Below are 26,937 nucleotides of genomic sequence, written 5' to 3'. Positions count from 1 at the left end.
AAGGCGGTGACTTAGTCTAGGTACTAAGGTACGCAACCTCATTGCACTGCACCTTCTGTAGCTTCAGTTCAGTGACGGGAGCTTCAACCATCCATCTTGCAATCCCTCGACTCCACGTCAACCTCCCCAACAACCCACTGACGCGACGATACGATACGATACGAATTAGCGACAGCCGAACACTTGGCTTCATATAACAATCCCTTGCTCAAATCGTCCTCGGCTTTCTCTCGATAAGACGGTCGCTGGTTGACGTCGATTGTCCGACCTCGCATCTACCTATTCACTTTTAACAAGCCATCATGGTATGTCAACAATGATCTTACCAGCTGCTGTTACTTTCGGAAGCTAATTGCATCAATTTGATAAACAGTCGTCTCCCTTCTCGATAAGTTCGTCTGGACCGCTCGTCGTCATACCAATGATCATACAAAGCTAACCTCCCCTCCCTCACAGACGGCGGTGCCTGTGTCGCCATGGTCGGCAAGGACTGTGTCGCCATCGCATGCGATCTTCGCCTTGGTCTCCAGGCCCTTACCGTTTCCAACGACTTCCCCAAGATCTTCCAGTACGGCGATGTCTTCCTTGGTCTGACTGGCCTGGCCACCGATGTGAACACCGTGAGCGACCTCTTCCGCTACAAGGTCAACATGTACCGCCTGCGTGAGGAGCGCGATATCGCACCTCGTACCTTCGCCAACCTCGTCTCTTCGTCCCTTTACGAGCGCCGTTTCGGCCCTTACTTTGTGTCTCCCGTTGTCGCTGGCTTAGACCCCAAGACCGGCAAGCCTTTTATCTGCGGTTTCGACAGTATTGGCTGCATCGATTTTGCCAAGGACTTTATTGTCTCTGGTACCGCTTCAGAGCAGCTCTTTGGCATGTGTGAGGGTCTCTGGGAGCCCGATCTGGTGCGTACTTGGACGGTTCAAGCCAGAAGCTACATCCTAGTCTGGCTTGGATATTACATTGCTCAAAGTTGAAATGCTAACAGTCCCTTCTATAGGAGCCCGATGCCCTTTTCGAGACCATCTCCCAGTCTTTGCTCAACGCCGTTGACCGTGATGCTCTTTCCGGCTGGGGTGCCCACGTTTACATTATCGAGAAGGACAAGGTTACCAAGCGATTACTAAAGGGACGACAGGATTAGAGTGTCGGCGTTATGACAACTACAAGAATAGAGCGGGACAAGGAGTGGTTTATGTATCCTGTATGAATAGATACTCAGCCGATATTAACCGCTGGGTAATGAGAATGCACTTCCTTGTCTTGCTTCTACTTTGGCACATGTATGGGTATTTAATATTTATGAGATGAAGGATTGCAGAACATATTCTTTAGTTCTACCAATTTCTTCCATGTACCGACGTTTCCCCGCAGTATAACTGCATATCATATGGCTACAAACTAACTCTCCTCATTTCAAGAGGACAGCGAAAGCCTCACAGGGTGCCAGCTTGATCTCACCACTATTCAAGTCATCGAGTGTCCTTCCCGCTGGACTGGTCAGCACCTCTCGAGCCTCGCTAGGTAACTTCCATGCAACGGAATCCACTGAGAAGTTGCACACGACGAGAGCAGTCTCCCCGCTATCAGCCTGTCGTGAGTACGCAAAGATCTTGTCGTTGGATTCGTCCACGAGTTGGAAGTTACCATAGACAAAGATATCCGTGTACTCCTTGCGCTTCCCAAGTACTTGACGATAACAGCTGTACACAGAATTGGAATCTGATGTCTGTGAAGCAGCGTTGATGTCGGTGTAGTTGTCGTTGACGCGCATCCAGGGGTTGGCATCAGCAGTGGTGAAGCCTGCGTTTGGGCTTGCATCCCACTGCATGGGGGTACGAGCGTTGTCACGAGACTTCCTTTGATACTCGACCTTGTAGGAATGCTGGGCTGCGATATCATCATTCTTGTGAAGACTATAGGAACTGTTAGCACATGCTGATCTATGGGCGCTGGCTGACTTACTCCCAATGTTTGAGGCAGTCGAGGTCCTTGTACTCTTCCAGGCCCCAATCCTTCGGAACGTTGGTCATGCCAATCTCCTGGCCTTGGTAGATGAAGGGCGTGCCTGACTGGAAACCGAGGAAGAGTGCAATCAGTTTCGCGCTGGCAACACGATGTTCAGGATCATCGTGGACGAAACGACTGACAGCTCGTGGCTGGTCGTGGTTCTCCAGGTACAGCGCATTCCAGCCTTCGTTGTCGTACATGAACCTCTGCCACTTGAGGGTTGTAGCCTTCAGCTCTGATAGTTTCCAGGATCTGGGCGTGAACTTGCCTTCGACGCCGTGATCGAGGTCCATCCTAATTTTCTCAGCTCACTTTTCACAAAACACAGAAAAAGACAAAGGTCGACTTACAGCTCAAAATGGAAGATCATGCTGAGCTCTCCTCGGTCACCGTGCACAGCCTTGATCAACTCCCGCTCATCATGAACACAAGGCATTTCACCAACACTAAAGGCATCGTACTCCTGGAGAATGCTACCGATTTCCTTGAGGAACTCATGACACCTAGGACCACATGCATAGTACTCTGTCCCACGGAGAACAGTCTTGTCTGAGTCGGGGAATGCTTGGTCCTTGCTGACAAAGTTGATGACGTCCATACGGAAACCATCGACGCCTCGGTCAAGCCAGAAGCGCATTACCTGGTGGACCTGTTTTCTGACCGCTGGGTTCTCCCAGTTGAGATCTGGCTGCTGCTTGCAGAAGAGACAGAGGTAGTACTCATCTGTGATCTCGTCGTACTCCCAGGCACTTCCTGCGATGGGTGAGCTTTTGTGGTCACAAGTCTCGATGAAGGAATAGGGGTGTAGTTACCCTGGAAGTGAGCATCCCAGTTGTTGGGAGGATGTCTGTTTCCGTCTGCATCGTACTTTGCAGGCTTCCAGATATACCAGTCTCGGTAGGGGCTGTCCTTGGACTTGCGAGACTCCTTGAACCACTCGTGTTGGTCACTGGTGTGGTTCATCACCAAATCGAGAACAAGTTTCATTCCTCGCTCATGAAGTTTGTCTTTGAGAACATCAACATCAGAGACGTCGCCATACGGAGGATCAACGGTGTAGTAGTCGCTGATGTCGTACCCCTGTCCCGATATCAGTATGAACGAATATGGCATTTAAGAGGGTGACAAACCATATCGACCTGGGGACTCTTGAAGATGGGTGAAAGCCATATGATATCAACGCCCAAGTCTTTGAGGTAGTCAACTCGAGAGATGATACCTTTGAGATCACCAACACCAGAGCCTGTGGAGTCTTGGTAAGACGCAGGGTATATTTGGTATACCGAGCTCTCCTTCCACCAAGCTCGTAGAGTTTGACCTGTACTACCCATGGCTGTGTCTTGTTGGGGTGAATTTGGTTATGGGCGAAACTGCTTGTGCTGTCTAGCGGTCTGTTAGCTACTGTGTATATACATGTTGAGCGCTCCTCGCACGTGAGAATGGTCGCTCGTGATCAGAGACAAACTCACGATCAACCAATTGATGGACCTTTTGACAGACACACCGTGCGCTTTACGTCCGTCTCTACCGAAATATCCGAATAGAAATGAGTCGTTCAGATCGTTGTATCAGAGACGAGTCCGGTACTAAGGCTCTAAGACGAGCTGCTGGATGGATTGTCGATGCGGGGTGTTCACTGATCTCCAAAGTTCTAACGACTGAGTCGTGTTACACGGCGTCTTATTGTTCAGTCGTCCTGTAGGAGAAAAGCCACAAGGAAACACTTTACAGTAGCTACCCATAGCGGTAGTTCTTGATCATTTAATAGACAACACGGAGTAATTCCCGGAGAGATTGTCGCAACAGTAGATTGGTGCCCCTCTACAGGGTAAATTGTTCGTCTCCATATTGGTATACTTTCTTGGTGAGATATTTACGGTGCAGTATGATATGAGATCTGCAAAAGATAACTTGCCGATTCGCTTGCTAGTCATGCATTCTTTTCGCTTTGTTATCGTGTCGTTACGATGCCTACTCAGGTGCCAATGAGTCGCCATAGTAACGGCATTTGAAAATACGATTCATGATAGATAACCTGCACTCATCCCCTCAAATTGTATGGGGATTGAAACAGTGTGGTTCATTCGCAAGTATTAGTTGGAAGAGGGATGATGTAGATGTAGTGTTTATCACTACTAGAAAACGTCCGAGATGCTGTACAGCCACTTGTTAACCAAAATGCTCAAAGGAGCCTGTTGAGCGTGAATACTGGGGAGAGATGTAAGCCGGTTTCCACTTTTGTCACAATCCCCAGTAAGTAGTCATGTAGTCAACCATGGTTCATAGGTCAAGTGCCGTTGCAAAAGAAGATGATTAAATATTTCTTCTGTTTTATACTGTAACCACGTCTCGGATGCCGCTTCTGAAAGAGAGTGATCAAACAAATATGGGATACAGCAACAAACGCAATAGACCCACCCAACTGATCAATAGGTAGCTTGTGTGATGCCAGTAAAAAATCAAACATCCAATTTTAAGACACCATAAGCCGGTGACATATACCGAGCTGATTTTGACAGGAACACACTGACGGAATTACTTGCACCTATCAGTGTTACAGACCAAGGCAGGAGAGTCTTGTTCGTTTCACTCTGACACTAAATATAAACCAGCGCTCTCTCAGTCCAATCGGCTATGTGGTTCCAGCTCAACCCCCAAGAGAGTTGGCGAGGCATGTTTGAGTTATGGGGTTCAACCTATGTCTAACGGACTTACGGATACTATCGTTAACTTCAGGGGCCGATTGACGAAGAAAAGGACAGTTGTCTTGCTGCATTCCTTGATACCTCCCTGAGGGTCCAAAACAACAAGGCAACGCCCAGCAACCCACCTGTAATGCAATACATACAGTGTCGTTAGAATTAGATATACGACCTTGTTTGTAGCACAGAACTCAACGTTACAGCCGAGCTATCAGCTACCAACCAACATGGATACCAGATCAAAGCTTTTAGAAGCACAGACAAAGAAAAAGTTGTTGATTTATGGGTTGCGGCATAGAGGCTGAAAGAGATCATTGTGCAAACCCTGGTTCAACCCTCATCGCCGAGGCTTAGACCACGGACCAACAAAGGAACCGTCAATAATGATGAAATGGGAAAGAAAGCAACCGAGACCCTGAACTAGGCAAGGAACCATACCTTGTCGCTACCTTTTTGTGAGCAGATGGTACGTGCGATTCCACTGCCGTGTCTTATTCATTTCCAGCTACCTATATGTGATGCTGACATGAAGGAACATGAGACGAAGTATCTGCATTCGTACAGACAGTGCATCCACCAGTACTGGGACTCTTCGAATTTGTGTTTGGTCGCAAAAGTTGCCTGCCTCGATGTTGTATGCAAGATTCAATACAGAGCAGTTAGTTACAGGTCATGTGTGGGAAAATGAGGCACAGCAAGCAACAAGTCTTTCGTGGGGTTTCATTTGGTTTGTTGAGTGCTGTCTTTATGTAATTTGACCGGAAAGATAATTGGCCTGTTGAAAAGACAATCGAAATTCTAAAAGGCTGCGTTTATTTGTATGCCATTGCATTCATTTCTTACGACGTTTTTCTTTCCCCTCTCGTAAACCAAAACAGACCAAGCCAAAACAAAGACTCACATGGGCGGACCTGATACTTGAAGCGGATGTAACGAACCAGTAACCCAGTAATGGATATCCCTCCACTGAGCTCTTCTACCTAGCGACCTTTCCTTGCTCGGCACCCTAAACGCTTAGGTACGCTTAGCAGGGTTATAGGCTAAGAAGCACTGAGGATGATCACCTAGCCCAGCTGTGGAATTACGCTAAAGATCAAACCAGCCTCTCTTTTATCCTTGGACGACGGGCTCGACATGGACCTTGACCATGACCCATGCATTCTAACGAATGGACCCCAGTCACACTCCCCCAGGTTGAAAGCGCCATGACCAAGACCAAAACAGCCAACATAACAGGTACCAGGTATCGACAATTGATTGATTCACATCTCTCTGCTTGCTTGTTTGCTCCGTCTACCTTACAAAGAGCATTGCTCTACCTTAGTAGTTACACTACAACCTAGGACACATGCACACTCTTTAGAGGCAGCTATACTTTCTGGCCTTGACCTTTCAGAACAGAAACATATCTTATCTGGATCTCGTCAGGAACAGGAACTGGTACAAGCCCAGGAACTGGAACTCAGCCTCTCAGCCTCTTGCTCGCATTTCTCAGACATGACGTGAACGCAAGCACTGCCTATTCGGTATACTCCGTACTCATCCCACATACCATACTAACCAAAAGGACTTTCCTCTGCCTAACCTTTACATTGCCTTTCTACCTCCTACCCGTACCTATACCCTACCTCCTGTAGCTTGGACCTCTTTATCCCCGCGTCGTTTACGATTTGCATCTGCATTTGTACCTACAGACCAAGACCAAGACCAACAAGACATCATTTACTGTCTGCATACGTTTATCCTCGTCATTCCTCGCCGTCGTGTACATAGCCTGTCACTGGATATCCATTGTGTATTGTCCTATCCTATCCTATTCTACTCTATCCTGTCCCTTCATCTAGATCAACAAGTTCATAACCGTATACCCTATCCATGGCTTAAGGACCCTGCCCATTTCATCGCTTGTCCGTCCGTCCCCACGCCTCGGCGACAATGACCAGGAATGAGCATGTCAATCGCATCAGCTCTGTCATGGGCTCGGGCAACAACATCGATACGTATTCTGCTGTTACCGTAAAGTCTCAGCTTGAATCTGAGCTTGGGCTTGAGCCGCCTCAGCTTCAGTACCGGTACCAGTATCAACCTCAATCTCGATCTCAATCTCAATCGGCCTCATCCTCGACTGCCTCCACTACTCCCGCTCCCGCTTCCGCCGCTTCTACTATCTCCACTCCCACGCCCATTCCCGCTCATCACTCGCCTACTCCTAATCCGGCACCAAATACAATACCAAAGCCAGATCCAAACGCTGATACTGACGCTCTAACACCAACTCCATCCTCCTCCGCTACGACGCCTTCATCCAATACCTCTTACGTCTTCTCCTCCACGCCTCGCCGACGCCCTTCTCATCCTACCAATTATCCTACTCGCCTCAGCGCTGATGGCACTGCTTCTTTGAGCAACCAGTGGTGAGTTCAACTTAGATCCAATTGTTACCTACCTAGCATCTATGCCGTCTTCCGTCCCACGATCCCCTGCTGCCATCTCCCGCCTACATGTTCACGTTCACATTCACGCCTGTCGCTTTCCGACTAAAACTAAACGCTTCCCCCCGTCTTGCAGGTCTTCCTTCAAGGATGAGCCTCAGCTCTCACCCACTGCCATCGCAACCGCATCCTCAACTACCTACGCCCCTCGCGCCGGCGCCAATGCTCAATCCAAAGACCGTCGCATGAGCGACCTCGCCAACTATCGACGTGACCTCGCCGTTCTTGAGACCTCCCGAGTACCTCAGATCCAACAGATTCCGCCCACCGGCGGCGCAAGCCCTCAGATAGCACCTTGGGCGAACCAGCCTGGTTCCCCATCAAACACTTCCACTATGCCGACCACCTTCTTCAACGAATCGACCGACAACTTGTCCCTCGCTTCCCAGCTTTCCCCAGGTCACCAGATCAGTAACCGCCAGCAGCAGCAACACCAGCAGCAACACCACCCTTCGCAGCACGACACTCCCGATGCATCCTATTTCGACGGCAGACGCCCCTCGGCCGCCAGCATTCTGACTGCGAGCAGCCAGGGCAGCAAAACCAGCATACGGGGTGGTTTTCGCAAGCTTCAGGGCTTCTTTGGGGAGGAATTCCCCGGGCGCGATAGCTCGGATGGTAGCCTACCCACTTCGCTCGCGGGCAAGGACCAGCGTGGACGCTCTTATAGTCATAGCCGCCCCACACATAGAGATCGCAACTATTCCAATGCCACGGATTACACCCGCGATGCCTCGCCATCATCTTCGAGACCAAGAACGCCCGTCCCAGCACCAGAGGTGGTGCCTTTTCTTTACCAAGACAACAGTGTATGTACCATCCCCCGCTTATGTCTCATCGCCCTGACTACCTGCCTCATCTTGCATCCGTCGGTCTGGGTCTGTGATCGACACATTCCTTCCCGAATTTCTCCCTTGGGTTGCTCTTACTGCCCCGGCTCAGCGCTCAGCTGCCGTCTTATTCGATTTATTGTTTTGCCAATGTGACTGGGTTTGCTGACTCGAACCCCCCTGTAGGACATTGCGCGCTATGGCGAGGCTCCCGTACGGGACATAATGACCGGGCCCGATCGAGAGCGATATGCTGGTGACGGCTCCTCACAGGTACCCCCAAAGACATCATCATCCTCGAGGTCCGGCCATTCCATCGCCCATTTACCGGGTCACCACCGACACAACAAGAGCAACGACGACCCTCGCACGCTCAGACCCACGATGAGCAGGGACGACACAGCAATTGGCACACAAATGCCGCGCGATCGCGGGGCAGGCAGCAACGCAATGTATCCAACGAGATCCCGAGGACAGAGCCCGACACCAAGCACCAGAAGTGCAGGAATGACCTGGAGCAGCTCAAAATCTACACAAGTCGACGGCCAAACCTCACCCAGCCACCATAATCATGGCAAGCGCGGATTTTTGCGACGACTCCGAGGACATCACAAGGAAAAGGACGATGCTGTTGCCAGACTTCGCGACCTGCCCCAATCTACAAGGTCTCTGCAAACAAAGTCCTCCAAGACCGACCTTCATCGACCTAGCGACGTATCGTCGACAACATTAGCATACGCGGGCTCTATTGGGCCTGGCGAATTCACCGACGGTACTGATTTGCGACCAGCAACGGCGCAACGGGGAGCGACCTTCAACAACAAATTTCCTTTTGCAAAGAAGACACGAACCCATCGACCTCAAGACTATCCTGAAGAAGCAATTGGTCCGACTGATCGTAACGATCCTAACAATATGTATCACCTCGACACTAATTTGAATGACATGGAGGGTATTCTGACCAAACCTCCTCCACTCACGCCTATGGACACTACCTTTGTCAATCCTGTTGAGCCTGAGCGTCACGACTCCATTATCTCGACAGCACCCAAGGGCCGCTGGGATGCCCCGGACAGTTGGGCAGTGCGTCGTAACACGGAAGACAACTCTTACAATGGTGGCCCGGAGCTCGACGAGATTGGCAGCCCACCCCGTCCAGAGGAGAAAGCATCGCCATATTGTATTCGAATTTTTCGTTCAGATGGGACATTCTCCACGCACTCGATGTCTTTGGATTCGAGTGTCACGGATGTCATCTCGCAAGTGATTAAGAAGACTTATGTCATGGATGGTTTGGAAAACTACCATATCATTATGAAGAAGCATGATCTTATCAGGGTCCTGACACCGCCTGAGCGACCTCTGCTCATGCAGAAGCGGCTATTACAGCAAGTCGGCTACGAAGAAAAGGACAGGATAGAAGATCTCGGACGCGAAGACAACAGTTACCTCTGCCGATTCATGTTCCTGTCCGCAAGAGAAAGCGACTTTCACGCCAAGACCACCGACATGGGACTGGCTCGGGCTCAGAAGCTCAACTATGTTGACCTCTCTGGTCGCAACCTCGTCACAATACCTATATCCCTGTACTCAAAGGCTATGGAGATCATTTCCCTTAACCTTTCGCGGAACCTCTCACTTGACGTTCCCCGAGACTTTGTACAGTCTTGTAAACATCTGCGAGATATAAAATTTAACAACAACGAAGCCAGGAAGCTGCCACCCAGCTTGAGCCGAGCAAACAAATTGACGTACTTGGACGTTGCCAACAATCGAATTGAGCAGTTGGAGCATGCCGAGCTCAATGCCCTTACGGGTATGATCAAGATGAACTTGGCCAACAACCGACTGAAGCACCTGCCCTCCTACTTTGGAGCATACCAGTCGCTCCGCACTCTCAATATCTCCTCCAACTTTATTGACAAGTTCCCGACATTTCTCTGCGGCTTACCGAGCTTGGTCGATCTCGATCTGAGTTTCAACGCTATTGCAACGATTCCCCAAGAGATTGGCTCCTTAAGGAACCTGGAAAAGTTGTTGATAACTAACAACAGACTAACACACGCTGTACCTGCCACGTTTGGACAACTTGTCAGTCTTCGCGAACTCGACATCAAGTACAATGGCATCTCCAGCATCGACATCATCTCGGAGCTGCCCAAACTCGAAATTCTTTCTGCGGATCACAACTGCGTCTCTGCTTTCGTTGGGCAGTTTGAATCCCTTCGAAAGCTAAAGCTGAACTCCAATCCCCTTAACAAATTCGAAATTGTGGCTCCTGTACCTACTCTGAAGACCTTGAATCTCTCGAACGCCCAGTTGGCTAGCATTGACTCGTCATTCGCAAACATGGTGAACCTCGAGCGCCTGATACTGGACAAAAACTACTTCGTCTCCTTGCCACAGGAAATCGGTACTTTGAGCAAGCTCGAGCACTTTAGCATTGCCAACAATTCCGTGGGAGAGCTGCCATCCCAGATTGGTTGTCTCACTGAGCTGAGAGTGCTCAACGTCCGAGGAAACAATATTTCTAAGCTGCCGATGGAACTGTGGTGGGCAAATCGACTCGAGACCTTCAATGCCTCTTCTAACGTTCTGGAACATTTCCCCAAGCCTGCTTCAAGAGCACCTAGGATACCAGGAGAGGAATCACAACCTGCACCTCCTCCCGTTAATGGGAGGGCAGCCCCCCTAGGAACGCTGTCTGCCACTGCAAGCTCCGAAGAATTGTCTGATGATAGGAGACCGAGTCAAAACTCGAGCACCCTGCTCAGTGTCGGACCGTCCCCACTCAATGCTGGTGATCGCAAGAGCTCTGTTGTGTCTGTCTATGGCAAAGGCGGTCGTAAGACGTCCGTTGTTTCTAGATCTGCAACTCCATCGGCCCCGTCACAGTCTGTCAACCCAAGGAAGGATTCTGGATTGTCATCGAGGCTCAATAACACGTTTGCTGGATCTCTGAGAAACCTTCATCTTGCCGATAACCGACTTGATGATGATGTCTTTGACCAGATTACACTACTCACCGAGCTCCGGGTACTGAACCTGTCTTACAACGACGAAATTAGCGATATGCCCCAACGATCAATCAAGAGCTGGCCGCAACTCGTTGAGCTCTATCTGTCTGGCAACGCACTCACAACGTTGCCTGCCGATGACCTCGAGGAGTCCAGCTTACTACAGGCACTCTATATCAACGGCAACAGGTTTACCAACTTGCCGGCTGATATCTCACGGGCCAAGAACCTCGCTGTCCTCGACTGTGGCAGTAATTACTTGAAGTACAACATTTCAAACGTGCCTTACGATTGGAATTGGAACCTCAACCCGAACTTAAGATATCTCAATTTGTCTGGCAACAAGCGTTTGGAAATTAAACAAACGGCTACTGGCCCACTTGGCCCTGGTGCTGTAAACCGTGAGGAATATACAGACTTCAGTCGTCTGCTTAATCTGCGTATCTTGGGTTTGATGGATGTGACTCTTACACAACCAAGTATCCCGGATCAGAGTGAAGACAGACGTGTCCGTACGTCTGGCTCTCTCGCCGGCCACCTGCCTTACGGAATGGCTGACACTCTTGGTAAGCACGAGCATCTGTCAACCGTTGACCTGGTGGTGCCAAGATTCAATGCATCAGAAACCGAGATGCTTCTAGGCCTGTTTGATGGGCAGGCTCTGTCTAGTGGCGGATCTAAGATTGCCAAGTATCTCCACGAGAACTTTGGTCATATATTTGCTCTTGAACTCAAAGCATTGAAAACACGCCTGAACGAGACTCCGGTTGATGCCCTGCGACGAGCCTTTTTAGCGCTCAACAAAGACTTGGTTACTATTGCCATTCAACAATCTGAGGAGCGGCCACTCCAGACGCATAGGAACTCTGGTCAGCCAATCATACTCACAAAAGAGGACCTCAACTCGGGCGGCGTGGCAACCGTCGTTTACCTCCAAAGCACGGAACTTTATGTCGCAAATGTCGGCGATGCGCAGGCGATGGTAATTCAGACCGATGGCACACATAAGATGCTGACTCGCAAGCATGATCCTGCTGAGCCGAACGAACGATCGCGCATTCGCGAAGCTGGTGGATGGGTTTCGCGTAACGGACGACTCAACGATTTGCTTCAAGTCTCGCGTGCTTTTGGATATGTCGACCTGATGCCAGCTGTTCAAGCGGCCCCCTATGTCAGTAACATGACTATTCGAGAACAGGACGATATCATCTTGATTGCTACCGGAGAACTCTGGGAGTACTTGTCGCCCGGCCTGGTAACTGATGTGGCGAGGGCCGAGCGGCAAGATCTCATGCGGGCCGCCCAGAAGCTTCGTGATCTGGCTATTGCATACGGCGCCTCGGGCAAAATTATGGTCATGATGATCAGCGTAGCGGATCTGAAGCGACGAGTCGAGCGATCAAGGCTTCATCGCGGCGCTAGTATGTCGCTTTATCCCTCTGGTATACCCGACGATGCTCAGGTCCTCAACATCAGAAGAGGCCGAAGGACCAAGGGCGATGTTCTCGACTCCTCACTCAACCGCCTTGAAGCCGAGATTCCAGCGCCCACGGGCAATGTATTCATCGTGTTCACCGATATCAAGAACTCAACAACACTCTGGGAAATGTACCCTAGTGCCATGAGATCAGCTATCAAACTCCACAACGAGGTCATGCGTCGGCAGCTGAGACGAATTGGTGGTTACGAAGTCAAGACTGAAGGTGACGCATTCATGGTATCTTTCCCAACAGCTACGTCAGCGCTTTTGTGGACGTTCGCGGTGCAGATGCAGCTTCTTGATGTGAATTGGCCATCAGAAGTCTTGAACTCGGTCTCATGCCAGCCGATATTCGATAAGGACAACAGTCTTATTTTCAAAGGACTGTCAGTACGTATGGGTATACACTTTGGTGACTGTGTGAGCGAGACGGATCCAGTCACTCGCCGTATGGATTACTTCGGACCCATGGTAAACAAGGCGGCTCGAATCTCTGCCGTGGCAGATGGCGGCCAGATCACTGTTTCCACTGATTTCATCTCGGAGATACAGCGATGCCTTGAGAATTATCAAGACACGGATCGGGGCAATGCTTCCGGTTCCGAGGATACCTTTGGCGACGAAGAGACCTATGCCAGCGCGATCCGAAAGGATTTAAGATCCCTCACTTCACAGGGCTTTGAGGTTAAGGAAATGGGCGAAAAGAAGTTGAAGGGTCTTGAAAATCCCGAAGTTGTGTACTCTTTGTACCCTCATGCTTTGGCCGGCCGCATCGAGTTCCATTCGCAGCACGAGAGGAAGGAAGAAGGGAGTGGCGATAAGCCAGCTGTCCTTGCGCCTGGAACCGAACTGTGTATCGACCCGGACAGCGTCTGGACTCTTTGGCGAATTAGCTTACGGCTCGAGATGCTTTGTAGTTCATTGGAAGGAAACGAGCCCCCGGGTCTTCAGCCACCCGAGACAGAGCTTCTTGAGAGGATCAAACAACGTGGAGGCGAGGTGACGGATCGATTCTTGTTGAACTTTTTGGAACATCAAGTGGCCAGGATAGAGGTAAGTTTGGAACAACTTTGTTCGACCGTCCCCTTTACTAATGTTTATAGACCTGTATCTCGACATTAGCGATGCGTCACATTGCCATTGGTGGCGGCACTATTAAGGAGCTCGAGGATCTCCATGGCCCAATGTCCGCTATTTTGGATCAATTCATGGCTCAGAACAGAGAATTGAAACGCTACAGGAGGAAATACGGTGCGCTGCCCAACCCGGTGAACAGCCTTAGCAGCAGCGAAGAAGAAGAGGAGGAAGACGATGACGACGACGACGATGATGATCCCGATACCGAAGAAGGGAGCAATACAGAGCAAGAGTTGTGATCCTATACGACTGGTTCGTCGGAACCAAACCTGAGCACTTATATAAGCTATAATCATCAACGTGACACGAGGAGTACGATCCTGAAAGGTTGGACATAACATTTTTTTTGCTTTTGACGGGGATTGAATGGAAGGACGCGGGGTTTTATGGCGGGAAATCATGTTTTGGCCGGCTGCAGGTTTGCTCTCTGGGTATATTCCGGACGGTTCGGCGGGAGGTGCAACGATGTGTTTGAGAATTGGAAAAGACATTCGGCTGGAGAAGCAGTGCATGGCGTTGGGCTAAGGGGAAATTAAGGACATACTGATGATTGGCTGTTTTGTCCGCCAATATGCGTACTTCTTGCGCCCACTGGGGTTACTGGATGACTGGTTCTGTTTTCAATAGGGTATGGATGGCGCGCATGCACGTATGCATTGTTTATACGATATGTTAGGCATTTCAAAACAAGCTGATGTAGTATTATAAGTCATTGCTTATACACATGTTCTGAATAGTGACCATGCATGCTGGGACTAAAACTAGCTGACACGCCTCAAGATTCTGATCTTGGGCGACATTCGGGGTCCAACCCACCAACCGCCCGTATAACCCCTGACGAAGTTTCTCGCGGCCGCAACGTGAGCGCCCAGGCCGAGGACTCTCTCGCCACCAATCCTTCCCTCCTCACTTTCATCGCCCGCGGGTGAAGAACCTGGTTTGAGGAACTCAATACCGTCATAGCCTGTTACCACTCCTACAACCTGCCATCCGCCCAACACTTTGCTTGGATCTTCAGCTAGGGCGTAGTCGAAGCGCTCCCAAAAACCCGGCAGGCTGAGTTTTTCCTCCTGCTCCGTCTTATCGAAGAGCAACACAGGAGCTGTGGCGTCTGGCTCTGGGGTTATGGGAAAGGCAAGAAGATAACCAGATGGGTTCTGCCCAAAGAGTGTAAGTCCGGTCATGCAGGTTAACACATCGGCGTGAACGTTCATAACGGGAGTGGGATCATCGCGAGTGATATAGTGCAGCCGTTGGAGTGCATCGCCGCCAGGATAGTTCAAAGATGAGATGAGGAGCATGACGATGCTGGCCCCAAAGCTGGCCAGAGCGAATATGGCCGTAATGACAGAAGCGGCACGATACACAATGGTTTTGGACGCACGCGAGGAAATGTAGTTAGCTCCAAGAGCAGCAGCGGCAGTGAGAGATGGAATGACATAAAAGATGAAGCGGGCCTCCTTATGCGGCTGAGCAGAGTAAATAGCAACAAAGAATAAGTTGGGGATCGTCAAAGCTTGCGCAGCTCGTGAAGTACCTGGTTGGAGAAGCGCAAAGACGACCAGAGCCGGGACAAGGGGGTTGAGCATGAGCTTTGGCAGCGCCGAGGTGAAATAATAGTGCCATGGAGAGACACCCCATTCTGACGAAGATCCAAGGATAGCATTGAAGTAGAAGCCCCAGAGCTCAGGCCATAGTGGCTCCTGCCAAAAGTACGAATCGATAGGCACTGAAACACAGATAGAGGCGAGAAAAGACGAGAAGAAGACGATAATCAATGGGCCCAGAGTGATGCGGCCAGTGGTAAGGAGGTAAAGCCCTGTGGTGCCCAGGAGGATGGCGACTTCGGATCGGAAGACTGCTGCTGCGATGACGAGAAGGGCAATCGCTTGCTTGTGACGAACTAAAGAGAGTCCAGTGGAAGCCTGTGGTAGCAGAAAGGCCGAGGCGAGAGTTGCTGGGTTTTATGAGCTGGAGTCCTTGGGAGGTGGTTGGAATATATTACTTACTTAAACCAAAGGCATACATGTTAGGCAATGTCCGTGAGATGTAATAGTTGATGTGAAACTGGCTGGCAGTAAACACAACCCACCAAGTTGAAACGCCTTGTCCGTAGGCTCTCTTCAAGATGTTCTTGAATGTCAAAAGGGCAGCGATATTCGCCGCGGCAAGCAGCCCTCGCACCACGAGCTGTGCATGCTCGAAGCCGACGAGAGCAATAATGGGTTGCCCTATACCCGCGAGAAGCACAGCACCGAGAAACGTGCGAGGCACAGCCCCGGGGAAAGTAAAATGATCATAGGCGTGTGAGAGACGATCATTAACATCTTTGGTAGGCGTTCCGTAGACGAGGATGTCGTGTACTGCTTGGATATTGAACGACTCCTCGACCTTGGTGTATGGAGATACGAGAAGATGAGTGAGCGGAATAGTGATGAGGAGGCATGTCAATATGATATCTACTAAGTATCAGGTTCGCGTTTCTGAATAAAAAAGTGCATTGGAAGAACTAATGTGACCATACCTGATGTCTTCATCTTGGCTGATAATAGTGAGAGCTCCCTCAACGAGAGAGCTACTGCTTTAGCTCGGAGTTTGATGTATGATGATATTTGTTTCGCGGAGCGCAAAAGTTGAAGTTATTTCAAAAAGACCAAATGCAAAGCATGAATGAAGAAACATGCCTCATTTTATTTTAACTTTATAAAAAAAATAGAGTACTCGCGATCGCATCTGCTCCTTCATTGACTCCAGAGCTCAACCTACCTCTTTAGGGGTCTTCGGATCGGCCTAACCAATCCCCCGCAGTGTTTCCTTCCCCGGGTAGGGGCAGGAGTACCTGTAGCTGTTTAAGCCACGATGGCAGCTGCGATATATGGGTACGTACCTGCTTATTAGCCAGGCAGGCACTACAAGCCAGGTCGAGGATCCATAGCTAAGGTAGGGAGGCAGATAGTTACACATCATCGTCTACTTTCAACTGCCAAATCCAACCCTTTCGCCACGATCAACGTCGTCGCCCAAGATGTGGTTCTTTGGAAGTTTTCTCTATGGTAGGAAACACGCTAATTCCCTTCCCCGATGCGCATCTACTAATTCACCTCGCAGTCTGCATTCTCCTCATCAATGCCGTCGCTGTCCTTTCCGAAGATCGATTCCTCGCGCGCAGTACGAATCACCCTAACCCCGAGTCTCTCTGTATCCGCGCATGATTTATCTGACATATTCTGTTCAGTCAATCTTTCACCCGCATCATATGACCCTGCGTTTGGTGCTGGCCCCGATGCCAGCGTCAAAGCCAAGATCATTAACCTCATCGCGAGCGTTCGAACCATAATGAGGAGTACGTCCAATCTCGAAATTCACATAGTGCAACACATATGGAGAGGACGTTGCACTGTATCATACGACCAGACACTAACGCCATCCTAGTGCCACTGATTTTCGTCAACTCTGTTATTATTCTTTACGAGCTCATACTTGGCTGATTCCAAGTTTCACGTTTGGTTACTCATATACGATGTGGTTATAAAAGAGGACACGGTAGACTTTTCCAGGCATTAATGGAGTCAGGCAATTTTTTGACTTGGAGTTTTGTTGATATAAATCACGATAGGCCATGTGTGGAATCACCACAACTTGGTATGAAGACGACGTGGAACGAGTCAGTATGAAAGGGAAATAGCCTCCCTATAAAATTGAGCGCCATCTTTCATGAAGCAGAAACCACGTAGGCGTGGGCTGCTGGCTACCTATGTAACTCATGTATAATACAACTGCTACACCGCAGGCTGTAACCCACAGCGCCCAAGTAAAAATGAACAAGCGAGCTCGTTCGAATAGTAATATCTAACCCATGCTCTTTGCCGATGTGATTCATCCTCTATTCAGTGTCTCTTTAATTTGAAGCTCTTGCGACCTTCATAAGACCGTGGCAAACTTTGTCAAAGAGGCGAGGAGGGGCAGAAGAATTGTCCTCAAGATGATAGTATTGACCAGCCCAAAAGACATTCCGTCTCTTATTTGCGCTTGCGCTTTTGGTCACGTCTTTGTTCATATAATGGCGGCTTCATTCAAGGTGTATGGGTATCCTACATCCGCCAAAACCTGCGAGAGCATAATGATAAACCCGAGTTCCGTCCGTATCCTCTTTCTTGTGTAAACGCTGCAAAAGTGTGTGTGTGTGTTTTAAGATTATGAAAGCAAGTTTGTGCTCTTTTTGCGGCCCAGGCTGAAGCTGAGACGATCTTTGAGTTTATCGTGCTTCTCGCTCGAATCGCCGTTAGGGGTGTCTGGAGCCTGCGCGCCCGATTTGTCCTTGTGGAAAAGTGAGAAACTCTTCCGCGACATGGACTTGCTGCCCCTCTTGGTCCGGTCGAGAATCCCATTGCTCTGGGGTGTTCCGTTCTCCTTCTTTCTTGCTTCATCTTCTTGTGCAGCAGACTTTTTGCTGGCCTCGAGAACCTTGGCTAGCTCGTCGTTTTCGTTTCTCCGTGTTTGCTGCATCGCCTTAAGATTATCTTCTCTTCGTTTCTTGTCGTCAAGCTTGGCTTGTTTCTCTCGCTCCTTTTCTGCAAGCTTCTCGGCCTTCTCGGCCGCCTCGCGCTCTTTCTTCTCCCGCTTCTTGTCTTCCTTGGATTTGACTTCTTCCTTCTGAGTCTGGACACGGGACAAACCATTAGTTGTAGCAGTAGGAGGAGGTGAAACATCAGGTGGGGGAGCAGAAGGCATAGCCGGCGCCGTTCTCGCATGAGCAAGGTTTGCCATCGATTCATGATGCGCCAGGGGTGACATGGGCTGCGTCGCTTGTCGCTTCAATGGCGAAGTATCGAGTTTATCCCCGTTCTCCTGGGCTAGGTTGGCCGCCTCGCTGGCGAGTTTCACCTCCTCCATACCCTCCTTCTCCTGCTCCTCTCGCACTTTCTCGAACGTTGTTTCCTGGTAAAACAGCACGTATGCGGTGGCCATTCCGGGCTTGTCACCGAAAAAGTTGCGGACGAAATTTTTATCCACTGGTTCAACCATTTCATCGTCGAATAAGATCCATCCCCGACCTGGAACCTTGATTATAGACACATAGTGACCATGATAGGCGTTTCCGCCAATATGAACCACCACTGCATACAGCTCATATAGTCGATCCGGATCTTCGGCATTGTCCGTCGTGTTGAACATGCGTAGATGGTAGGGATACACGACCCTGTGGAAAAGCTTTTGCAAACGGCTGTAGTCTTCTGTGTACTTGAATCTCTTCAAGTGGAGTGTCAGGATTTTGGGTAATCGCTTCACCTTCATTCTCTTCTCAGCTTCTTGAAGACCTCCACAGTGGTCGCAGTGGAACTTATTCCTCTCGCAGAGCATCTCCTCGGCCGAAAACTTGCGCAGGCAGGATGTCACGGAAGAATGCTCCTCCAGATCGATGGACAGATCAAGAAATGTCTCATCACGCTGAGAAGCAGTTTCACAAGTTAAACACTTGGTTTCTGATGTTAGAACGCCTTCGAAAATGTCATGAACCCATCCAGTCGCCGGCGAGCTTGCACCAGCCACATGGTTCGCCATGGCCGATCCGAGGACATGCTCAACTGAGGTGGCTAGCCCGTCGGTACCATTAGTTGGTGCTTGTAATTTCATCTGACGAGCTGCACTTTCAACCGAGTTTATGACATCATTCAGCACAAGACCGTAGAACTCGTGAGCATCTTGATGCATAGAATTCCTAAACATCTCGTTGTCGCGCTTGAATATCTCCAGAAATCGCTGAGGACTGAGGACTCCAGTATGAGTATTGCTTTCAAGTAATGCCAAAAAGATGTCCTTGAGCCCTGTAAAGGTGCACTCGTCCATACCATAGGACGTGGCATTCTCTCGCGCCAACTCGAGGATAGGCCCCTTGATCATGGCTTGTTTCTTCTTGTATTCGGGCGTATCAGGTTTATCTTCGGGTCGAACGCCTACCTGCCCTGGCAATTGATGACTTGAATTTTGTCTTTGCTTGATTACTTGGGAAGTGCTGAGACCCTTTTGCTTGGGTGCGTTCTCCACGGGGTCGGTGGGCGGAGGCCTGATGGTGATAGGAACTTTGGGTCGGCTACCGTTCGTCTCGGCGGGCGAGATGGGGGGGTAGTTGACAACATTGTTTCGAAATGACTCGGAGTAGAAGAGAGCCTGCACAATCGAGTTGCAGTAGCTAGACGAAAGGGTCAGTATAACAGCTTGGCCAGGTGATGACTAGCACATCTCGCACCATGTATTTCCAAACTATTGACGGGTTAGCCTACTTCTCGTAAAAGTGGTGTAATGAAGTTGAATCAGAGACGGGCGACTGCGCGCCAGGTTGTTGGCAGGGCTGGACGTACATTCTCAAGGCCGAAGAAGCGATCGGTGCCGTCATCTCGGAGAGAACCAGCGTTCTGGAGCATTTTCTCGAGCGGCGTGAGGTCGAGGACAGGCTCCTCTTTCTTCTTTGCGACAGCATCTTGCTTGCTGGGTGTAGTGGTTGTGGCCTAGAAGCAGAAGCGAGAGGCATTTTGTCAGTCATGAGAACCATACTTGGCGCAACTTGAAGCGATAGATCAGGTAGAACTGGGGCAATCCGAGATGAAAATGGGCAATAAGCAAGTCCAAGACATACAGTGCCAGAACCCTTTATCTTGTTGAAAAACCCGGCCATGGCGATGTCGTGATGTCGTCAGTGGTAGCGATTCGGTAGGAAGGTCGCGGACTTGGTGAGCCGATCAGAGGGACGTTAATAAACGGCTGACCCGCAACAGCTGCGGCGGCAGCACCTCGACGAAGAGAGTCGCAATTGGGACAAAGCACCATGCGCGAATGGCTTCAATTTTGCAAAATGTAAGCAGAGACTTGTATGAAGCGGACAAGACAAGTTGAGAAACGGCAAGCCAAGTCAAAATTCAGAGTTGCCGAGTGTTGAGCGAGGAATGGCGCGGGTGCTGGTCGGCGTTGGAACTTGGCACCGACTTGGGGGAAAGCGAGGCGTGGTTGTGTGGCGTGGACACGATAGCGCCGGCCGGAGCTACTACACTGATTTGAAAGCCGAACCAGAGACGAAGCAATTGTTGCCTGTATATGGTTTGGTTTGACTGTGACGAAAATAAATGCAATTAAGGTCGAATATAGTTCCAAAAGCACCTTGGATGTAAGAGGGAGGTGTCAAGTTGCAATGCTGGAGGGCAAGGTAAGGCGAGGCAGAGAGAGCAATAGATACAAGCTGCTCGTCTGCTTGTGCTGTAAATGGAAGGCACAGATTGAGGTAGGCGAGGTAAGGTAAGCAGGGACAACCGCCGATGTAAGGAAGGTAAGGATGAGGGTGGCGGGAAATGACCTGGATGGAGGTCAAGTCCGGGGGAGATGATAGTGGACATGAGAGTGAAGGTGAAAGTGGAGGAGATGAAGAGAAGGATGGATCAGTGACCTCGTGGTTGGATCCAATGGTACCGCGCCTCAACATGGTAGGTGCAGCGGGTGAGGTTCCAGGACGTAGGATTTTATCCATGGGCCCTGCAGAACTGGACTGGGTTTTGACTGGACCATGGATTATTAGTACTTAGCTACCTTGAGTTACAGCATATTTCAGCACAGTTGGTAGGTGACCGGGGTAATATTACAGGTAGTCGGATCAGAACAAGTCATGATGGGAGATTCCACAGCCTGTAGACATGGCTGAGTTGATGAGTCTGAGGACGGATGTTTCCTTCTCGGCAAGGCAGTTAGTGCGCTCAACAACGGCCGCTGCCTCGTTTCAGTTGAGTCGGTTGACTGATGCGAATAATATCGTATGGAAATGTCGTCCGCCATCCTCTTTCCTGATAGGACCTACATACATATCCGTACATCGATCGACCTAAGGGAGAGGGCTGGCGCAACCCCAGTTTGCCTAGACCCTCGAAGCCCCTCCAATGGCCCCCCCTTCTAGCCTGCAGTATAGTACTAGCGCTACCACTCTCATGATGGTGCATTTGCTGGGTCCCTAGATCCTCCAGAAAATACCACCTCAAAGCCAGGACGAAAAGCAGAACCATGAGGCCTTAAGACCGTTTCTATCAGACTGGAGAGTTCGCGTACCTGGTTTCTCATCCGAACTGATATGGCTACTGCGTTTCTAAGCATTGTTCAAGTCATTGGCAGCTTTGTTCACTCAAGTCATAACTGATCTGTACGGCATAAACGCGCCATTAGACCAAGTAGCTGGAGTGAATGGACTAGACTCGATGTAGACGTCTAACATCATCGCTGAAGAGGGGCCTGGGGTACTGTACGGGGTACGCCAGTGCGACAGATCAGACTTAGCCAGACCTGACCTGGACTGAACATGGCGTATGGTGTGGACGGTTGATAGACGCCAGCTACTGGTCCAGTTCCTAGGTCGGTCGGAGGTCAGGCCCAACAGCTAAGTTACGATCCATTGCCTCATACGCTAAAGCCAAACACAATCAAGAACTCAACATGGGGCTCGAAGCGGTCGTTGACCAGGGATTTAATAAATAGATGCCATGGTATCGTAATAATAGTTACTCAGGATAGTAGGCAGAAAGAGTACAGATATGAAGCCAGCTCTTCTAGATGTTATCCTATTTGCTTCAGCACTCTTCAAAAATAGAACTCGTGAGCAGGCAAGGTTCCTTTACAGGAGCAGCCTACCTCCCCTTGACTACTGCATGTCTACCTGCTTCCCTGACAATTACAGTTACATAGGTAGGTAGGCAGACGGAAGCCCGGCGCAGATGTTAATTCTTCATAGGTACTTTGAGACCAGCAAACGAAAACGTCCTCCACGATAGGTAACCTTCAATATATCCAGGCAATGGGCTGTCACTCTTTTTTTTCTTGACAAACCAACAACAGATATTGTGTCAAGAGCTAAATAGTCACGCCAACAAAAGACATGGATAATTCCAAACCAAAAGTCCCTCATATGTGCACTGTAGCTTATACATCCTGCACAACTAACTACCCCTTCAGCCTATCATAGGTAAGTTGGACCAGATTACTTTAGAACAACCTCAAACAGTAATGTTTCTATGAAGTCCAGACACTGTATCAACTCTCCGCAGCCGGCAAATAATTCCAGACGCTACTCACAAAGGTGAAATGACGGCGTCAAAAGCACTAGTTCGAACTTGGAGACTTGCCCTTTGGTGCGGTAAATAACGAACAACGCCACAACTCATCGGTCATTAGCCTCTCCCAGCTCTGTGTGCCTGTGCCTCTCTTTGAGTTTGGGGTTGGCTTTTAGCCGAAGTATTCGGAAGGTCGAGCACTTCTGCAACAAGCGAACGCCGAGACGAACTAACCACCGCCAAGTCGGAGAGGACTGTGTCATTGTTGACCAGAGCAACATTATTTCATTCAAGCAATGCATTCCTCATCCATGTTGCGTGAGTGACCTTGGGCCATTGGCGTGGCTGCACTTACTCCAGGTTCCTGTTTTGTACAGTCAGAAAGATGTTGCCGCATAGGTAGGCATGAAAAGGTAACGTCGTCTTTTTCGTTGCCTTGTTCGTTTGGGAGCCTCGAGTGCGGTTACTTCCCAAGCTGGGCAGGGCCAGGAGAGAGAGAGACCACTGTCGAGTCTCATCCCTACCTGAACCCTGTTGCTTGGCATTGTTGGATCAACAGAAATGGAAGCTGACTGACAAATGTCCAGGAAGCAGATAACATGACATTGTTGGCCAAGTCTTGATGGGATAGTCTTGGAAGCTGATTATGACAAAGCACCGGCTTGACCTAGATATCGAGCCTCATCGCGCCATAAACGGTCAACCATCCTCTTCGCTTCTGGGCGGCGGCCATGGCGAGCCTTGCAACTAAGACGACACTCGCCAAACCAAAGTGATAAACCGCGCCAAACCCCTCACTCGAGTTGTGAGAGTGTGGGGTTGCCATGCGGCACATCCCATCCCCCAAAGCCCACCAGAACTGTCACCAATCACTCGACCCGTCGTACCCAACCGTGGTGATGGTATCCTATCAATTCAATTCCCCTCCCATCCTGATCGTCTACCAGTCGGTCCGTTATTGTTAACATGGCATCCCGTGCATTTGCATGCCGTAACAGGTGGTCTAAGACGATGTTCAGGTTTCCACGACAGCTTGGCCAAGTACATGCACGTTGTGATGTTTACCGTTAGACTAACCAGTCGGCTGCTATTTGTGGATATCGGGTGTCTAACGTGCGTCGGTCCCGGGTGTGTTGTGGTTGGCTTTATGTTCTGCCTGTCGTCCTGGCCTCTCAGTTTATTGTTCCAGACGAATGCTTTCGAATGCCCGTTCGTTCTACTGCCCAGGTACGACTTCATCTCAATACTGTTGATACCGACTGCTCCCATGTGCTAATTTTCACAATACTACGAGGTGACGCACACTTCAAAGTAAGTTGAGCCCTTATACGCGTCGTCGAGTTAGCGGTAGCCAGTCACTTGTTTGGTCGTCTGCTTTTCCTTATGATACAGTACGGTGTCGTATAACAGAGAATGGTAGGAGACGAGATGGGTCATTGGCGAATCTGGTTGCTTCGTCCATGCTACATACATAGTCATGATGCTACGCTACAACACCCACCTTTTAAGCCAAAGGCAGTAGTTTTCTGGAATAAACGTCAGTTACGCTAGCGCTCTGTGCTGTAACTAAAGTTCACAACGGCCTGCGTATCACACTGCGTCAACGTATGTGAACCGCGCCGCTCTCGCCGTGGTGCCCACCCATCTCATGTACCATGACGGCATTGGATGCAGCCCTTTTTGGTGGTACCTAGTCTGGCACCTGGCTACGTTAATACATAGACATTCTAGACGGTTTAGATAATATCTACAAGCCTCACCGCAGAAGCGTCTTCTGTACCTTGTATATATTAAAACTTCATCTTACACAGGGACTCCGTAAAACAAAATTCATGGCTAACGGCCTATCATCATAAGTACAACACTGCCAGTCTCACTTGTACATTCAGCTTGTACCATTGTGAGGACAAGCATGGCCCTTCCAATGGCAACATGCGGCATGGGAACTTGGGCTGGCATTCTGGTCCGTGACGCTTTGCATTTTTCCGCGGGCAACACTATTTCTATCCGATCACTTATGCACCGAAGGGATGCCAAGAAGAAGATGCGCTTCTCCTCACTCATTTGGAGGATTCATGGGTCGCATTTCCCCGAGCAGCATTGTCATCCCGCCAAGTTATCGTCAGCTCAGGATGAATGCCGATAAGCAGAGTTCCACAAAGCGAATGCACAGTTCCACCCATACCCGATTGTTCCGGAGGCATATCACTATCAGAATGCATTGCGTTATCTCGAGAACCCGAATGTTTCATAGGAATGGGATATTTCGTCTGACTATCAACATGATTCTTGGATCCGTCAGAGACAAACAGTGGATCTGAAACCATTAGAAATGCCCCCAACGACCATGGCAGTACGCACGCTTCTCAGGACATATAGGGAACACTCTCATAAGGTGGGTCGGCATGACTTATTCCTGCTTCTTAGCTGGAGGTGGACCACCGCCTGTGGTTGGGAGACCCATAAAGATCTTGAAGTAGTCCTTTGATACACGTTAGCGGCAATATTATATAGGCCGAGAAGATTGTCTCAAAACACTTACATAAATCATCCACTGGAGGCCAGTCAGAGTACCGATCATGACAATTCGCACAGGAAGGCCGTTCCAAAGGCCACCGAAACCAATGTCCTTGTAAATTCTACCCATGGCGCTACCAAATGCTTCTCCAGGTTGACGATTCGAGTTCAGCTTGCTGACCATGACATCGGCGGGATGGGATACAATAGCACACAGAATTCCGGCGAGGTAGCCACCAGTGAAAGATACACCAGTTTGAGCAGCCTTGCTGTAGTCGCTCTTCTGACCGGGAAGACGGTCATAGATCATCTCGACAATAGTTTCAAAGGAAGCAAACTTCATCATTGTGTAAGGAATCTGGCGACCCCAGAGTGGGTATAAGCCCTTGTAGAGGCCAGCAACACCCTCCTTGCCTGTGATGGCACCGATTCCTTGTACCGTTCCGGTATAAGGGTTTGGGATCGAACCTTGCATGCGTACCTTGACAGCTTCGAAGGGACAGAGTGCAAGGTCGGCGAGGAACTCAGCTGAGGCAGATGCGGCAAGATACAGACCAGTTTTGTACTTAGTGGCCGCCTCGGGGCCAGCCATATCCGAGTAGGTCTTTTTGAAGTACTCATACCAACCATATTTGAAGGCACCCTGGGCAGAATAGCCAAAAAGCGTAGGACTCCATCCAGTAAAGATGCCACGGATGCCTTCACCACGATAGATCTTGCCCCAGGCCTGGAAGTTGCTGGTGTAGAGCTTGGAGTCAACTTGACGACGAGTTTTTACAAGATCTAGAGGGGTTACAGCAGCGTGGGTGAGTCCCTAGATCGTGTCAGCATGTGTTCTTGACTTGAACGGCCAGCCTTTCACAAGGCATGTTTCCATAGACTGGAAAAAAAAAACACGTACACAAGCCATCAAACCGCCAAACGTACAGGCAGCATAGTATCTACCAGAGTACAACTCGATCTTTCCAGTCTTGGCTTGAGCCTTTGCGCTCGCCTTTTCAAACTCGACTGTTGCTTCAGCGCTCAACTTCTTAGCTTTACCCTTGGCATCTTCAATGACAGAGGAGTGAATGGGAAAGAGTTCAGCACGAGCCTGATACGGAGTGCGGTTTGTTGCTGAGAGTGGGCTGTAAAACATTCCCTGGAGGGCGTCCTTGGATGGATGCAATGGGGACATTGTAGCTATCAGAGGCGGGCTGCGATCTCTGCTAGTTTATTAGCGATATTTAGTCTAAGCCGAGAGAAGATAGTCTCAATTGGGTGTTTTGAAGGAGAGTTTGATGTTGAGAAATATGATGATGGGAAGGATTCATAGCACAAAGATAAGGGTATCGCAGGGAAACAGCAACCACGGAGATTGGGTTCCGGCTAGTAATGTATTGCCGCAGGCTGACATGAATGGATGGGCTATACTGATTGAACTGCCTTACCTGGCTGATAGCCGTTTCAGCTCCAACAGTGAGTGAATCCAGAGGTATAAGTGAGTATCTCCCTAATGCGACTTACAAAGGGAGAAAAGCAGCAATCAAGAGTGGTGCAAAAGAAGATACCGCAAGGTGAGATAGAAAAGAAAAACCAGGAATTATCAAGGTCAGGAAGGCTGCACCTGTCTCTCGGAGTTAAGGTGCATGCCAACCCCGTCCTGTCCATGATGGAAGAAGGTATGACG

At 49.7% G+C, this 26,937-nt stretch overlaps 7 protein-coding genes across 7 annotated transcripts, besides 3 other annotated features; 3 read left to right on the top strand and 4 right to left on the bottom strand.

Moving 5' to 3' along the window:
* Positions 1 to 476: 476 nt before the first annotated feature.
* On the top strand, positions 477 to 1,147 carry FPSE_01773 (uncharacterized protein; the record flags this gene model as incomplete). The annotated part of the gene is made up of 2 exons (XM_009254892.1): positions 477 to 908; positions 1,004 to 1,147. 2 exons carry the CDS (start codon positions 477 to 479, stop codon positions 1,145 to 1,147), a joined length of 576 nt encoding a protein of 191 aa, XP_009253167.1.
* Positions 1,148 to 1,414: 267 nt separating this feature from the next.
* On the bottom strand, positions 1,415 to 3,344 carry FPSE_01774 (uncharacterized protein; the record flags this gene model as incomplete). Its single annotated transcript, XM_009254893.1, has 5 exons — positions 1,415 to 1,919; positions 1,969 to 2,307; positions 2,364 to 2,766; positions 2,826 to 3,093; positions 3,144 to 3,344. The coding sequence occupies 5 exons, from the start codon at positions 3,342 to 3,344 to the stop codon at positions 1,415 to 1,417; spliced, it is 1,716 nt and encodes a 571-aa protein (XP_009253168.1).
* Positions 3,345 to 6,516: 3,172 nt separating this feature from the next.
* Positions 6,517 to 6,549: a microsatellite.
* A 101-nt stretch (positions 6,550 to 6,650) lies between these two features.
* MAC1 lies at positions 6,651 to 13,910 on the top strand (the record flags this gene model as incomplete). The annotated part of the gene is made up of 4 exons (XM_009254894.1): positions 6,651 to 7,129; positions 7,284 to 8,016; positions 8,224 to 13,587; positions 13,638 to 13,910. 4 exons carry the CDS (start codon positions 6,651 to 6,653, stop codon positions 13,908 to 13,910), a joined length of 6,849 nt encoding a protein of 2,282 aa, XP_009253169.1.
* Positions 13,823 to 13,867: a microsatellite.
* Positions 13,911 to 14,432: 522 nt separating the features above from the next.
* Positions 14,433 to 16,208, bottom strand: FPSE_01776 (uncharacterized protein; the record flags this gene model as incomplete). Its single annotated transcript, XM_009254895.1, has 3 exons — positions 14,433 to 15,628; positions 15,681 to 16,130; positions 16,196 to 16,208. 3 exons carry the CDS (start codon positions 16,206 to 16,208, stop codon positions 14,433 to 14,435), a joined length of 1,659 nt encoding a protein of 552 aa, XP_009253170.1.
* Positions 16,209 to 16,358: 150 nt separating this feature from the next.
* Positions 16,359 to 16,386: a repeat region.
* Positions 16,387 to 16,696: 310 nt separating this feature from the next.
* FPSE_01777 (uncharacterized protein) lies at positions 16,697 to 17,159 on the top strand (the record flags this gene model as incomplete). Its single annotated transcript, XM_009254896.1, has 4 exons — positions 16,697 to 16,724; positions 16,780 to 16,839; positions 16,907 to 17,014; positions 17,104 to 17,159. 4 exons carry the CDS (start codon positions 16,697 to 16,699, stop codon positions 17,157 to 17,159), a joined length of 252 nt encoding a protein of 83 aa, XP_009253171.1.
* A 706-nt stretch (positions 17,160 to 17,865) lies between these two features.
* Positions 17,866 to 20,344, bottom strand: FPSE_01778 (uncharacterized protein; the record flags this gene model as incomplete). The annotated part of the gene is made up of 3 exons (XM_009254897.1): positions 17,866 to 19,839; positions 20,031 to 20,177; positions 20,306 to 20,344. The coding sequence occupies 3 exons, from the start codon at positions 20,342 to 20,344 to the stop codon at positions 17,866 to 17,868; spliced, it is 2,160 nt and encodes a 719-aa protein (XP_009253172.1).
* A 4,817-nt stretch (positions 20,345 to 25,161) lies between these two features.
* On the bottom strand, positions 25,162 to 26,445 carry FPSE_01779 (uncharacterized protein; the record flags this gene model as incomplete). The annotated part of the gene is made up of 3 exons (XM_009254898.1): positions 25,162 to 25,233; positions 25,294 to 26,082; positions 26,170 to 26,445. The coding sequence occupies 3 exons, from the start codon at positions 26,443 to 26,445 to the stop codon at positions 25,162 to 25,164; spliced, it is 1,137 nt and encodes a 378-aa protein (XP_009253173.1).
* Positions 26,446 to 26,937: the final 492 nt, after the last annotated feature.

This window comes from Fusarium pseudograminearum, chromosome 1, assembly GCF_000303195.2.
Source record: "Fusarium pseudograminearum CS3096 chromosome 1, whole genome shotgun sequence".
In the NCBI taxonomy this organism is placed as follows: domain Eukaryota; kingdom Fungi; phylum Ascomycota; class Sordariomycetes; order Hypocreales; family Nectriaceae; genus Fusarium; species Fusarium pseudograminearum.
This window is presented reverse-complemented; position numbering and strand designations above follow the sequence as displayed.